Source organism: Podarcis liolepis, assembly GCF_965112155.1.
Source record: "Podarcis liolepis genome assembly, chromosome: 13".
NCBI classification, from domain to species: domain Eukaryota; kingdom Metazoa; phylum Chordata; class Lepidosauria; order Squamata; family Lacertidae; genus Podarcis; species Podarcis liolepis.
The window spans coordinates 30,708,628-30,721,559 of NC_139573.1; the positions used below are offsets into that span (position 1 = coordinate 30,708,628).

At 44.5% G+C, this 12,932-nt stretch overlaps 1 protein-coding gene across 1 annotated transcript; it reads right to left on the reverse strand.

Annotated features, from left to right (window-relative positions):
* Positions 1-1,510: 1,510 nt before the first annotated feature.
* Positions 1,511-12,491, reverse strand: LOC310690732 (keratin, type I cytoskeletal 19-like). The gene is made up of 8 exons (XM_083470258.1): positions 11,974-12,491; positions 9,067-9,149; positions 8,141-8,297; positions 6,902-7,063; positions 5,720-5,845; positions 5,316-5,536; positions 3,849-3,880; positions 1,511-1,820 (listed from the first exon to the last, which is right to left on the reverse strand). The coding sequence occupies exons 1-8, from the start codon at positions 12,370-12,372 to the stop codon at positions 1,723-1,725; spliced, it is 1,278 nt and encodes a 425-aa protein (XP_083326384.1). The 5' UTR covers positions 12,373-12,491; the 3' UTR covers positions 1,511-1,722.
* Between the last annotated feature and the right edge of the window lie 441 nt (positions 12,492-12,932).

Genomic DNA, 12,932 nt, shown 5'->3' on the forward strand with positions numbered 1-12,932 from the left:
AGCAAGAAGTCAAGAAGCTAAAAGAATTATTTCTCTTTTCTTCTTCTTCTTTTTCATAGAATTGGCTAGTGACTCATGCCTGTGAAACCGAGGAGTGTTTTTTTTGGCTCTTTTGCACGGATCAAGATCATCAAAGCGGGAAGGGTAGTCCCCCCCCTCTCTCCAAAGGACGACTTTATATATTTGTATATTATCCTTTGTTGGGAAACAACAACAGAATCTTCCTGTTTTTGGAGGCCTACGTGTTTGCCAAAGGGGATGTGTGTTAGCTGACAGGCAAAGGATTACTTCATGTATCAAAAAGATAAAAAGGAGCTGGGAGGATAATAAAGAAGCAGTGGTATTGTTTGAGGCAGGTGTCAGGGGCAGCTGCCCTGGGTGCAACCCGGACAAGGCAACAGGGGCATCCTATCCCATCCAATTTTGTGTGGTTAGCCGCTATTAAAATGCTGTCAATTTACCTGTTTGCTCGCTTATAGTGTTTCGATCCTACCTTAGCATGGAAAGAAATGCTCAACGCAGCTGAAAATCAGCAGGTCAGGACCAACAAATAGCATGCGTAATAAACGATAATAAGAAGAGGATTTGACGAATCGAAGGAGGAAAATGCTGATGGCTCCCAATACGTTTCCGAGCACAATTCAAAGTGTTGGTGCTAACCTTTAAAGCCCTAAATGGCCTCAGTCCTGTAAACCTGAAGGAGCGCCTCCACCCCCATCATCCAGCCTGGACACTGAGGTCCAGCGGCGAGAGCAGGGACAGGGAAAATGTGGCCTGCCTGCTGTTGTTTAATTCCCTCTGCCATCATTCCCGGCCATTGTGGGCAATGGAGAGGGATGACCGCCACAGGGACCATATCTCTGGCCTAAGGGAAGTATTCAGTCCCACACAGAGCTGGGTTTAGGATAAAGAAGCTGGACTGGGGAGAGCAAAACCCAATGTTGCATGAGCAGACTTCCATTTGAAGAATGAATCTTTCTCCTTCAATCTCCAGCCCCCCCCCCCAACTCACACAGGCAGGGACCCCCCAGAGCAGATTTTTGAGCGCATGCAAAGGGGAAGAAGAAGTCCTGTTGCAAGAGTGGAAGTGTGTTCGCATGGGCAGCACTAGATACAGGCTGGAGTGGTTTAACTCAACCAGTTAAACTGATAATGTTATGTACTGAGTTGAATAGGATCCAAAATGCAGCAGTTTGATTGGTCCTAGAACAATAGGATTCAGAATGCAGCAGTCGGATTGGTCCTAGAACAATGCAGCAGTATGATTGGTCCGCAGGAGCCACCCAATCCAGCTCCAGGTGGAAGTGAATCCGCAGCCTGATTGGCCTACAGGAGAATCCAGGAATTAGCCAATCATGTGCAGCCCATTGTGTAAATAATGTATATAAAGCAGATATTTTGGGGAAACTTTCATTCCTCGCTACTATGAGCTGAATAAAGAGCATGAAATCCACACTCGACTCCGAGTACCGGTATATTTCAGATAATAACAAAACATACAGTTGCAGCCTTTTGTCATAATGAACACAGACTTTTTTTTTAATTAGAAGAAACAGTCGATCGATTCTTTAGGAATAGCACATTGCTTCCTTTATCATTGAGTTCCCTTTTTAAAACTATAGAGAAGTATCATTTCGTCTTCAGAAAGGCAGGATTTGAAATTAGGTTATTTTTTTTGGCCTTAACACAAAGAATGTAAAATGTGTATTGTTCCACCACCGGCTACATCTTCTGTTCCCTCTCGTCAGTTCTGGATGATACGACTTGCCCATCAACCATCTCTTCAACCACAGTCTTGATCCTCAGGACTTTATTCCTTTCTGGAAAGGGAGAATCATAGAATTATAGAATTGGAAAGAACCGCAAGGGTCATCTAGCGGTGCGAGACTGTTTTGCCCCATGTGGGGTTCAAACCCACGACCTTGAGATTAAGAATCTCATGCTCTACCAAGCTATCCCAGGCCACCCAAAAATATGGATCAGATGCATGCTTAGAATTCATTGGGTGCTTTAAATGATAATATAACATCATCAGTGGGCAAAAATTTCCTTTCTTGCTTGGAAGACCCCCTAATCATTCCATTTTGGCATTATGGCTAGGGACCAGGAGGTAGAAATTCTGCAAAGCTCATTATCAGTGTGGCCAGTGTCACCAATGCAGCCTGACCACAAGACTGGTAAGAACCAGTTCAGGAGGAATCTAATGCTGATGGTTAGAGTGGAAAACAAGACCAGATAAGATGCACGGAGGACTTTGCTTGTACAGCAACAAAACTTGAATTGCATAAGTGTTTTCAGTGACTGGTTGGATGAAGAGATGGGGAGGGACTTTCCTGCTGGCTTTTGCAGCAGGATAACTGAATTCCTAGTGTGGTGGGGGGAAACTGGGCTCCTGCCACTCATGTGGCTGCAGCTTCTCTAGATGGGACTAGATTATTTTTAAATAAATAAATAAAATATATAAATAAAATGCTGGGACAGGGCAGGGAAGCGGTAAGGTCAGGGCTATGTGGACCTCACCAGCAGGAGCTTCATCTGTTCACCTGGGCAGCCCTGACCTGGCCACCGTCCTCTCCTGCCCCAGACACAGTCCAGGTAAGTTGCAGTGCTGCTAGTGATGTGAGAAGGACTTTGCTGTCTGTGCTGTGGATGTAATCCACTGAGAGTAGTCAAGTACAACATTCCTTGTTTTCCTAGAGTGGACATGCAAGGGAATGTTTGATCCAGCCAGTCGAAACTTCCTGTTCCTCCTGGCCTGGGAGCATCCTTCGTTGCATGTGACTAGTGGGTGGGCGTGACCTTTCCAGACCTGGTCAAAGGACAAGGCATGCGGCCCCTCTCCCTCTTTTCCACCTCCTTTTTGTCCTGCGAACTTCCTGGAATGAACTGCTGGCTGCCAGCCAAGCAGTCCCCCAGGTCATCTTCCTTATGGGGTAAACCTGTTAGTATAAGTTTGTAACTTTAAGCCTGAAGCCTGCCTTCAGGGATCACGCTGTGCTCTGCCTGAAAGTTTCATTTTATTGCTTATAAATAAGACTGTGGTGTCTTTATTCTTTTGGGAGGGATTTAAAAGGGGATCTTACCAGGAACATACAATTCAATCCAAGGGAGATTGAATTGCATAATAATAAGGGGTTCTAACGAGCAATGAGCCTGCAACCAGATTTCTGCTGTGTGAGAGAAGGGGAATGTAAACTTTGCTAAGTAAAGGAATTTGCTAGCACAAGTTAGGAAGGATATTAATAAACAATATATCCTCTCCTGCCACCCTGAACATTCCCATAGGTGCCACCCCAATAGTCACTGCCGGCTGAAAGATTGTGATCAGAGTTGACCAACAGGGCCCAAATGCTAAATTAAAGATGTAATGTACCCGAAACAATGTGAAAAGTGGTTCCGGCCACATGGCAGAACATGCATAAGTCTATATGGGTGCTGCCTAAAATACTTCTTGTACCACTGACGTACGTGGGACGGATGGGTGGATTGCTGATGCTGGAAGAGACCTGAAAGCCCTTTTCTGTGCAAACCTGTTACCTGCTAAGGGGAAGGGTCATAGCTCAGGGAAGGAGCATCTGTTTTGCAAGCAGAAGCTCCAAGTTTCAATCCCCAGTTTCTAAGGGGGTTGAATAGCTGCTGCCAGTCAGTGTAGACAATACTGAGCTCAATAGAACAATGGGACTGACTCGGTATAAGCTTCCTGTGTCCCTAAAATAATGGTGCAACACCCTCCTGCCAGAACGCAATGGATTTCTGAAAACAAAATCCCAACCAGGCCTCTCTGAAATGCTTTTTTCAGTGGGAACCTTCAACAAATGAGAGAGGGTGTTGACAATTCAGACTCATACCTTTTTCAGCTTCCAGTTCTTCAAGAATAGTCCTGGTTTTAAAAAAAATGAAATAAAAACTGAATCAGACATAGCGTGTCTTATAAATCAGAAAATCATAGCATCAAAGAGTTGGAAGGGACCCCAAGGGTCATCTAGTCCAGCCCCCTGCAATGCAGGGATCTCAGCTAAAGCATCAATGACAGATGGCCATCCATCCTCTGCTTAAAGGCCTCCAAGGAAGGAGAGTCCACCCCCAATCGTGGACTGTTCCACTGCTAAAGAAAGTTTTTTTTCTGAATGTTTAGTCAGAATCTCCTTTCTTGCAACATTAAGCCATTGGTTCAAGTCCTACCCTCCAGAGCAGGAGAAAACAAGCAGGCTCCCTTTTCCATGTGACAGCCCTTTAGATATTTGAAGATGGCTATCATTCTCAGCCTCCTCATTCCAGGCTAAACATACCCAGCTCCTTCAAGCGCTTCTCATAAGGCTTAGTTTCCAGACCCATGATCATCTTTACTTGATCAGGTTTGCTTTTTAAAAAGAGTTTCATCATTTGCTTATTGCATTTGCGTTCTTCATTTCTGTCTGGCTTGGGGAGAGCACACCAGGGCATCATACCAGTTAGCTCCCATGTCTGCAAGTGTAATGTAACTTCCCTTCCCTCCCTCCTCTGCCTGCATCAGCTGCCGATTTGAAACCCCAGAGCAGATGTGTTTGTGTGTGAGAGGCATAAGGGAAGGGGAAGTTCTGTTGCATGATTGAAAGCCGTCCCCCTTGCACAATGACTCCACTGAATACAGCCCATTACTTTCTAGGTGAACGACAAGAAAGAGCATCTCTTTAGTGGCTTGACATCTGCGTGGGCAGACTTCCTATACGGCCTCTGCATGCTCAGTGTATTGCTTTGCAGACCGGACATTTTAAAGCTCTCCTCCTCCTCTCTGCCCATTGCTTATATCATCTCTCCTTTGGGGAAGGTTCTCAGGCAGGGTGGAAGGAGAAAGAACTTGCCCATGTGAAGACCACCTGGTGGAAACCCTTACACATATGGTTTTCGATTGTAATCTCTGCCAGCAATTTCTAGATCAACTCTGTATCCCCAAATGGAAACCAGAGTCAGAGGTCATAAATTTTCTATTACTGGGGAATGATCAGGAGCTCATCAAGTTAGTGGATAAATATCTCTATTTGGTTTTTTGTCGTCGAAATAAACTGCAGACGTCTGATCTCCCTGGAGACCAAGAGATGTGATAATAGACTGCTCTGCCTCCTTTCTTTTAGCACATGTTTTGTGCCACTGGGGAAGTGGTAATTCTGTATTGATTTGTTTTGGATGTTGTATGTGATGCCAATAAAGGTTTTACGATACGATACGATTATGCCATCTGCTGTACCAGAGTCACTCTGCTCTATTTTCCTCCACCTCCCATAACATGCGGTCTGCTGACTCGCACAACGTAAGCACCTTTGGACCAAATCCCTCACCTGCTGTCTTCCCCTTCCAGCAGGCGGCGATACGTGGCAATCTCTGCCTCTAGCTTGACCTTGATGTCCAAGAGGCTGCTGTACTCCTGGCTCTGGCGCTCCATGTCACTCCGCAGCTGCATCAGCTGGGCCTCGATGTTCCCAATGGAAGCCTGTATCTGGGCCAACATGGCTCCGTAACGTGCTTCGGTTTGCGCCAGGATATTCTCCTGATCCGCTTTCTAGAAGAAGAGAGCAGATGTTCAGTTCAAGAGGATGTTCCCTAGCCTAGAATGTCAAGTGACCCAAAGCCTCTGGGGGTGGTCAGCTGATTGCCAGTGTTTGCATAGCTCTGAGGGGCAGGAACCCAAATGGTCATGCAATGAACCAAAAGCAGTAAATGTATTGCTGCACTTGAACTTTACCAAGTTAAGCTGGGATTGGAGTTCAATCTCCGTGGTCTGAAGTGTACGTCTCCGCTCTGTGACCTCATTTCTATGGCCCTCAAGTTGTTGCGTAGTGGTGGTCACCTCTATATTCCATTCCTCAACCTAAAATACAAAGATGGAGAGAGAGAAATCCAACGGCGAGAAATCAAATGTTATCGTTGTTGGGGTGATTAACAGTGTAGCTGAATATGCTAATTCATTTCAACCTTGGACGGAAGCCCAGAGTCTATTAGAACAACAATCAGCAGAAAAAGGAGGAGGCTTTGAAGGAGGACTGTGCTTCAAAATATTAAGACTGAGAACAATGAGGAAAAAGCCCCCTGCATGATTATAGAAATAAGGAATGATCAAATAAAACAAGAGAGTTATACCAGTGACTGACTGATCGGGAGAGGAGATTGTCAATATCAGGATTGGAAAACTGTGAAGTAATAAAGAGGATAGCAGAAAGAGAAAGGATGGACATTTATCTCTTGAAATCCAGAACACGGGAAGTTCCATTGAAATTAATTAATTCGGATTATATAATTGGCTATATTGTTTTTTGTTTTTGAATGTGGAAAGATTTGGTTTGATTTGTTATTAATATGAATGTTTTTTTCATTGGAAAATGAATATCTATATCTATCTATCTATCTATCTATCTATCTATCTATCATCTATCTATAAACAGTGTAGCTGAATAGACTAAAACACACTGCTGAATGACAAAGGATGTGCCCCATAGCTGCAGCATATTTTTTTGTTATTTAAAAAAGAATTGCATATATATTTGTGTGTGCATGTATATGTGTATATGTAGCAGGCAGAATATCAAGAGGGGCATTCTCTCACACAGAGAAGGAAATGCCTCCTTTAAGATCAAACCTGCTATAATGTGTACATGCACCATTTGAAACCAGCCTTTGCTGGTTTTTGGAAGGCTCTCTTAGCCTGAATTTGCAGACTGGAACAATTACAGCGATTGTCTGCTCATAAGTAAGTCCTACTGGGGATGTAGGAACAGGATTGCAGACTTAACGTCCTATTTCATCGTAGTGTTTCGTGAATAAACAAAATGGAGCGTGTCAAGTAGTTTTCACAGGTAAAATGCCATGTGAATGGTTATTAATCATAATAACAAACTTTAGTCATAACAACCATCATGACAAACATCACCTGTTTATCAAAACGGTCTTTAGCCTCTTGACGATTCTTTTCAGCCATGACTTCATACTGCTGGCGCATGTTGTCCATAATCTGGCCCAGATCAATGCCTGGAGCAGCATCCACCTCGACTGACACGGTGCCACCCAGCTGCTTCTGCAATCTTGCCTTTTCCTGCAAAAGACAAGTGATCATGATTATTCTGTGCTAGTTAACATTGAAACCAGCATCAAATTCAAGGAATAGGGTCCTTTTTGGCTTCCCATATTCTACTTATGGACGCGGATGGTGTTGTGGCCTAAACCACAGAGCCTAGCGCTTCCCGATCAGAAGGTCGGTGGTTCGAATCCCCAGGACAGGGTGAGCTCCCGTTGCTCGTTCCCAGCTCCTGCCCACCTAGCAGTTCAAAAGCACGAAGTGCAAGTAGATAAATAGGTACCGCTCTGGCGGGAAGGTAAATGGCGTTTCTGTGCACTGCTCTGGTTTCGCCAGAAGCGGCTTAGTCATGCTGGCCACAGAAGCTGTCTGCGGACAAATGCCAGCTCCCTCGGCCTATAGAGTGAGATGAGCGCCGTGACCCCAGAGTCGTCCGTGACTGGACCTAACAGTCAGGGGTACCTTTACTTTTATACTACTTAAGTGCCCTGTGCCCTGATATATGAGTTTTACCAGTCAACCGAATGAGATTGCTCCTCATCTGTGTAGTCACAGGCTTTCAAGATCTGGCTACTGCTTACTAATGCGGTCCGATGGATGTAGGAAGGCATCATTTTCTGTTCTGTATCTGCTGCATGCAGCACTGTTTCCATTACCCTGCAGTTCGGCTTCCACCCAAATCTGTGTTGTTCACTTCGCTGTCTGCTCTGGTGAAATCATGCAACTTAGTAATTTAAGTAATTTGTTCCCATTGTGTCTTCTCTGACATCTCTGCTAGATCCTCCCTCAAACTCTTTGGCCCTACTGGCAGGCCCATCTAAATATATTTTTCTGCCTAAAATGGTTTCCTCCTTGCATTCCATGTCCAAAAGCTTACCAAACTGGAGAATTGAATCTGCTGCACCTGAGCATGGCAGATCAGGTTTGGGTGTGTATGCACAAGAACACCCAGCTCTGCCATCCGACATCTTGCTATCCACCAGCATCTGTCACCTGAGGCAAATGCTTCACTCTTCCTATTGGCAGAGATGGTCCTGTGGACACCTGAAGCTGAGAAAATCCACAACTCTTTGGCTTAATGGGATGTTTTCTTACCTCGTCGTGATTTTTCTTGAGGTAAGCCAGTTCTTCCTTCAGACCTTCGACCTGATGCTCAAGATCAGACTTAGTCAGGGTCAGGTCATCGATGAGCCTGGCTAACCCTGCTGTGTCATTTTCCACACTTTGTCTGAGACCCAGCTCATTCTCGTATCTGTTTGATGTTCAAAAAGACATGTCAGCTTCCTTCTTAGCAAACTGGACCAGTTCCCCAGCTGTTGTTAATTTCATTGGCCAATACGACTGCAATGGACCTCTTTATGATAGCTGAATCCTGAATTCTGGGTTTGTTTGTTTTTCAAATGTTCTTGGGTAGATGCTTACAAACATTTGCTACAGTGATTATGGTGATCTCTAGGGTTGTCATATGTCTGTTTTTTCCTGGACATGTCTGAGATTCCAAAGCCGAAGTGACCATCCAGGGGAAATTTTCAATAATCGGCAAAATATCCAGGTTTTACTTATGGGTGATTCCCCGCCCCCCGCCCCCCAAATCAGCAACTTTTGGGGCATTTTTCCAAAAAGAAAAACTCAACACCCTTTTGTGCCCGGATTTTTACTTCTTGAAATATGGCAATCCTATCTCAGCCTAGTCTACCACACAGGGTTTTTGAGATTAAATGAGGAAGGGGAAAACCATGTACTGCACCTTCAGCTACTTAGAGGAAAAGGTGGCATATAAATGCAAGCAATGAATGAATGAATGAATGAATGAATGAATGAATGAAAGTAGACTGCATAAAATCTTCACAGATTTTACAATTTCCACTCCTGCCACCTGTGGAACTGGAAAGACATTCCCATAGTTCCTGCTCTTCCTTTGAGAAGCCCACAGCAGTGTGTGTAAGATAATTGGTAATGAAATATTACTGTGCAGGTTAATGAATTGCCATGATGTATTCATTGGTTTTTAACCTACATACTTCACACGGAAATCATCGGCTGCCAGCTTGGTATTGTCAATCGCCAATACAATCTGGGTGTTGGCCAATCGTTCTACGATAATCTGGGGGGGGACAACAGAAAGTGAGGGGTTAGTCATGCAGCAAACCAACTCAGAAACTTAAAAGAGTTACCACCTCCAGGCAACGGAAGTTAGAACTGAAGGTCAGTGAAAGACAAGAGACAGCAATATAATGAGAAACAAAGGCCCAAAGAAGAAGATCAGTGGAGAAGGATGTTCTAAAAGGATGTTCTAATGAAGAACATGGGCCCTACCACTAGGCAGAGAAATAGCTAGCATGACTCAGCATGGACTGTTCTACTCTATCGCCTGATTCTGCTTTCCTTTCATTAGGGTAATTGATGTGGCTCAGTGTTAAAGGTAAAAGGTAAGGTGAAGGACCCCTGGACGGTTAAGTCCAGTCAAAGGCGACTATGGGGTTGTGGCACTCATCTTGCTTTCAGGCTGAGGGAGCCGGTGTTTGTCTACAGACAGCTTTCCGGGTCATGTGGCCAGCATGACTAAACTGCTTCTAGCACAACAGGACACCGTGAAAGAAACCAGAGCACACGGAAACACCGTTGACCTTCCCACCGCAGCAGGACCTATTTATCTACTTGCACTAGCATGCTTTCAAACTGCTAGGTTGCCAGAAGCTGGGACAGAGCGACGGGAGCTCACTCCATTGCGGGGATTCAAACTGCTGACCTACTGATCAGCAAGCCCAAGAGGCTCAGTGGTTTAGACCACAGCGCCACCTGTATCCCTAAGGCTCAACGGTAGAGCACATGCTTAACATGCCAAAATCTGCAGGTTCAATACCCAGCATCTCAAGGTAGGGCTAGGAGACCCTGGAGTGCTTCTACCAGTCAGCTGCTGTTTCCAATAGTCTGACTCAATATAAGGCAGCTTCCCAGTGCTATTTTTCTAGAAAAATACCTCTCATCATGAACACCTCTCTAATCTCTTAGAATGGCAATGGTGCCTACCTGAGAGGTGCCGGAACTGAGTTCCTGTGAGTTTCCTCCTGAAAAAGAGCCCTGCAGCTTCCTAAATTCCTACATTTCCCCCTGGGTGGATTAGCTGCAGTTCTGAAGCAAATTTGGTCTTACATTTCCCAGTAATCTTGAAAAGAATTCCCAGCCTGCTCAAATGGGAGCACGTAACGTTGGGGGCAGCTTCTCATGGAAATCTTCCCAAAATTCCAAGTGCCCACATGTAAGTTTTGCTTGGTTGCAGTGTTTGTTTGCTCTTGAAAACCACACAGTGAGAATTATCATGAATCTAGAAGCTACGACCTGATCATGGACTCTACCCCTTCTCCCTACTTCCATACATGGCACCTCCCAAGTCTCAATCGACCACATATTTACTTTTCTGTGGGTGCAACTTTATGGTAGAGATTAGATTAGGTACAAAACGGTGAGGAAAGAGGGTGGGGTGCATGATTTAAATGGCACACTCGTAAGGCCATTCTCATCAGCATTTGGGATTTTATAACAGGTTTTAATTGACTCATGGTAGGGTGTGGGAAGAGTAAATAGGGAAGTGCACCCCCCCCCTCGACATGGGAGTAGTAGTAGTAGTAGTAGTAGTAGTAGTAATTTTAGTGAATAACATGGAGAAAACAGAGGATTCCTTCTCAAGAAGCTTTGATATTTTCTGACAGGCAGACATTTTAATCTAATTATGGGACAGATCTGCTTTTTCACTAGAGTCTCTTAACACGGCCAAGGTGCTTTCCCAATGAAATAAAAATGGTGGGTTGAATTAATCTAAGGCAGACCCAGAGCAGACCCACTAAAATCAGCAGACATGACTAATGTAAGTTCATTGATTTCCGTCGGTCTGCTCTGACTACGACTTGGCTAGATACAAAGTTGTGGTTCCATGCCCCAGACAATACAGTGCTATTTGATCCCAGTTGTGCTCAAACATTTTTTTAAAAAAAATATTTTATTTTTACCACCCACTAAAACACAAAGAGTGAAACCCCCCAGGCGGCTGACACATTGGGTATACAATATTCAGTAATATACATATTCAATAATATTCAATAATAACATATTCAAATCAACCATATGTATACTTCTATACACCTTAACGCTCCTCCCTCCACAAGGTTTATTTAACTTTTAACATTTTAACTGCCGCAAATTGTTCAAACCTACCCAAATAATTCAATATCTTCTCAAACCAATCCTCCTCTTTCTCACTGACCTTAATTGCTCAAACAATTGTTTAAAAACAAAAGTCAAATATGCCTCTGCAGAAGGACTGTTCTATTTTGGTGTTCCGCTTAGTTGTATACATAAAAAAGAAGCATTGCATTGTTGGGGAGCTTCCTAAGTTATTCACTGTGCGGGGAAATGTGCAGGGCATGACTAAAGGGCACTTTGCCACACCTCCAGGCTGATGGGCAGCTACCATGGATGGATGACCTTTGGATGTGATGACTGATCACATGAGTCCATAGAGATCATAGATCATAGAATCATAGAGTTGGATGGGACCCTGAGGATCGTCTAGTCCAACCCCCTGCAATGCAGGGATATGCAACTGTCCCATACAGGGATCGAACCTGCAGTCTTGGCGTTATCAGCACCACGCTCTAACCAAGTGTGCTATCTAGTTCACATTGTGTAATGAAGTCATAGCTCACCCACTTGGTCAGGGCCAGGTCAGCACATATGCTCAAGCAGTGCACTTCCAGCAAAAGGTGATTCAGGAGAGCCATAATTATGAGAAAATCAGCACGGGCTGCTCTGAGTTAAAATAACTTTTTGGCTTGATTAATATACACATGTAAGGAAATGGCACACTGTCTACCCTTCACAGGCTCATACCGTTACCCAGTCAACGGCTTAGAATTTGAACAACTTCTTACCTTGTTCTGGAGGTCTTCAATAGTTTTGAAATACATGCTGTAGTCTTGCTTAGCAACAGGGGAGCACTTCTCATACCACTCACGGATCTGCATTTCAAGCTGAGCATTGCTTTTTTCCAAGGAGCGCACCTTTTCCAGATACACAGCCAAGCGGTCGTTCAAATTCTGCATTGTCGCCTTCCCACTGCCGGCAAGCAGCAGGTCACCGGTGGAAGCACCAAGCTGAAAGCCACCACCCAAACCACCATAGCTGGTGCCAGTGGAGATGCGGGTGCCGTACCCACCAGCTCCTCCATGGACACTGGGTGCTCGGTATGTCTTGACGGACGATGATTTGTAGATTGAGCCAGCTAGGCTTGGTCGAGAAGACTGAACAGAGGAAAAGCCAGAGAAAGCCATTTCTTCTTCTTCTTCTTCTTCTTCTTCTTCTTCTTCTTCTTCTTCTTCTTCTTCTTCTTCTTCTTCTTCTTCTTTTTCAGCTAAGGAACTACCAGCTTCAGAGACTCTATTGTAGGAAATGATCAGTGGGGCAAACTTGTTAGACCTTTATACTTGGTGTAAAAGAAAGAGGCTTGACCGTGTCAAACTCCACCTCTGCTGATAAGCCTGTTAAGGTGGCATTGACGTTCTCAACATTTTGCCCCAACCCATCGTTGGGCAATAAAAGAGACATCTACCACTAACAATCCAATGTTTAATCAACAATTCACCTATGCTTCAGTCCAAAGTCTGCATGGGATCCGGGTTTCTTTGTGATTATGTTGGAGCAGAGATACACCCTTCTGAATGATTTATTGCACCATCTCACTCTATAGGCAGCCATAGCCCTGTAAAATATGCTCCTTTCCCTCTGGATAAACTAACAAAAGGGAAGCGTCAATGTGTGGGAGGGCTGGAAGCTACTCTCTATGGAGGGAAAAGGTAGCTGGAACATGATGAATTCCTGCCTGAATCCACCC

Coding starts and splice junctions, on each gene's coding strand:
- LOC310690732 (XM_083470258.1), bottom strand. CDS start 12,372: ATGGCTTTCTCTGGCTTTTCCTCTGTTCAGTCTTCTCGACCAAGCCTA. Junction 9,150..11,973: donor TTGAAGACCTCCAGAACAAG/GTAAGAAGTTGT, acceptor GTCCCCCCCCAG/ATTATCGTAGAACGATTGGC. Junction 5,846..6,901: donor AAGACCGTTTTGATAAACAG/GTGATGTTTGTC, acceptor TTTGTATTTTAG/GTTGAGGAATGGAATATAGA.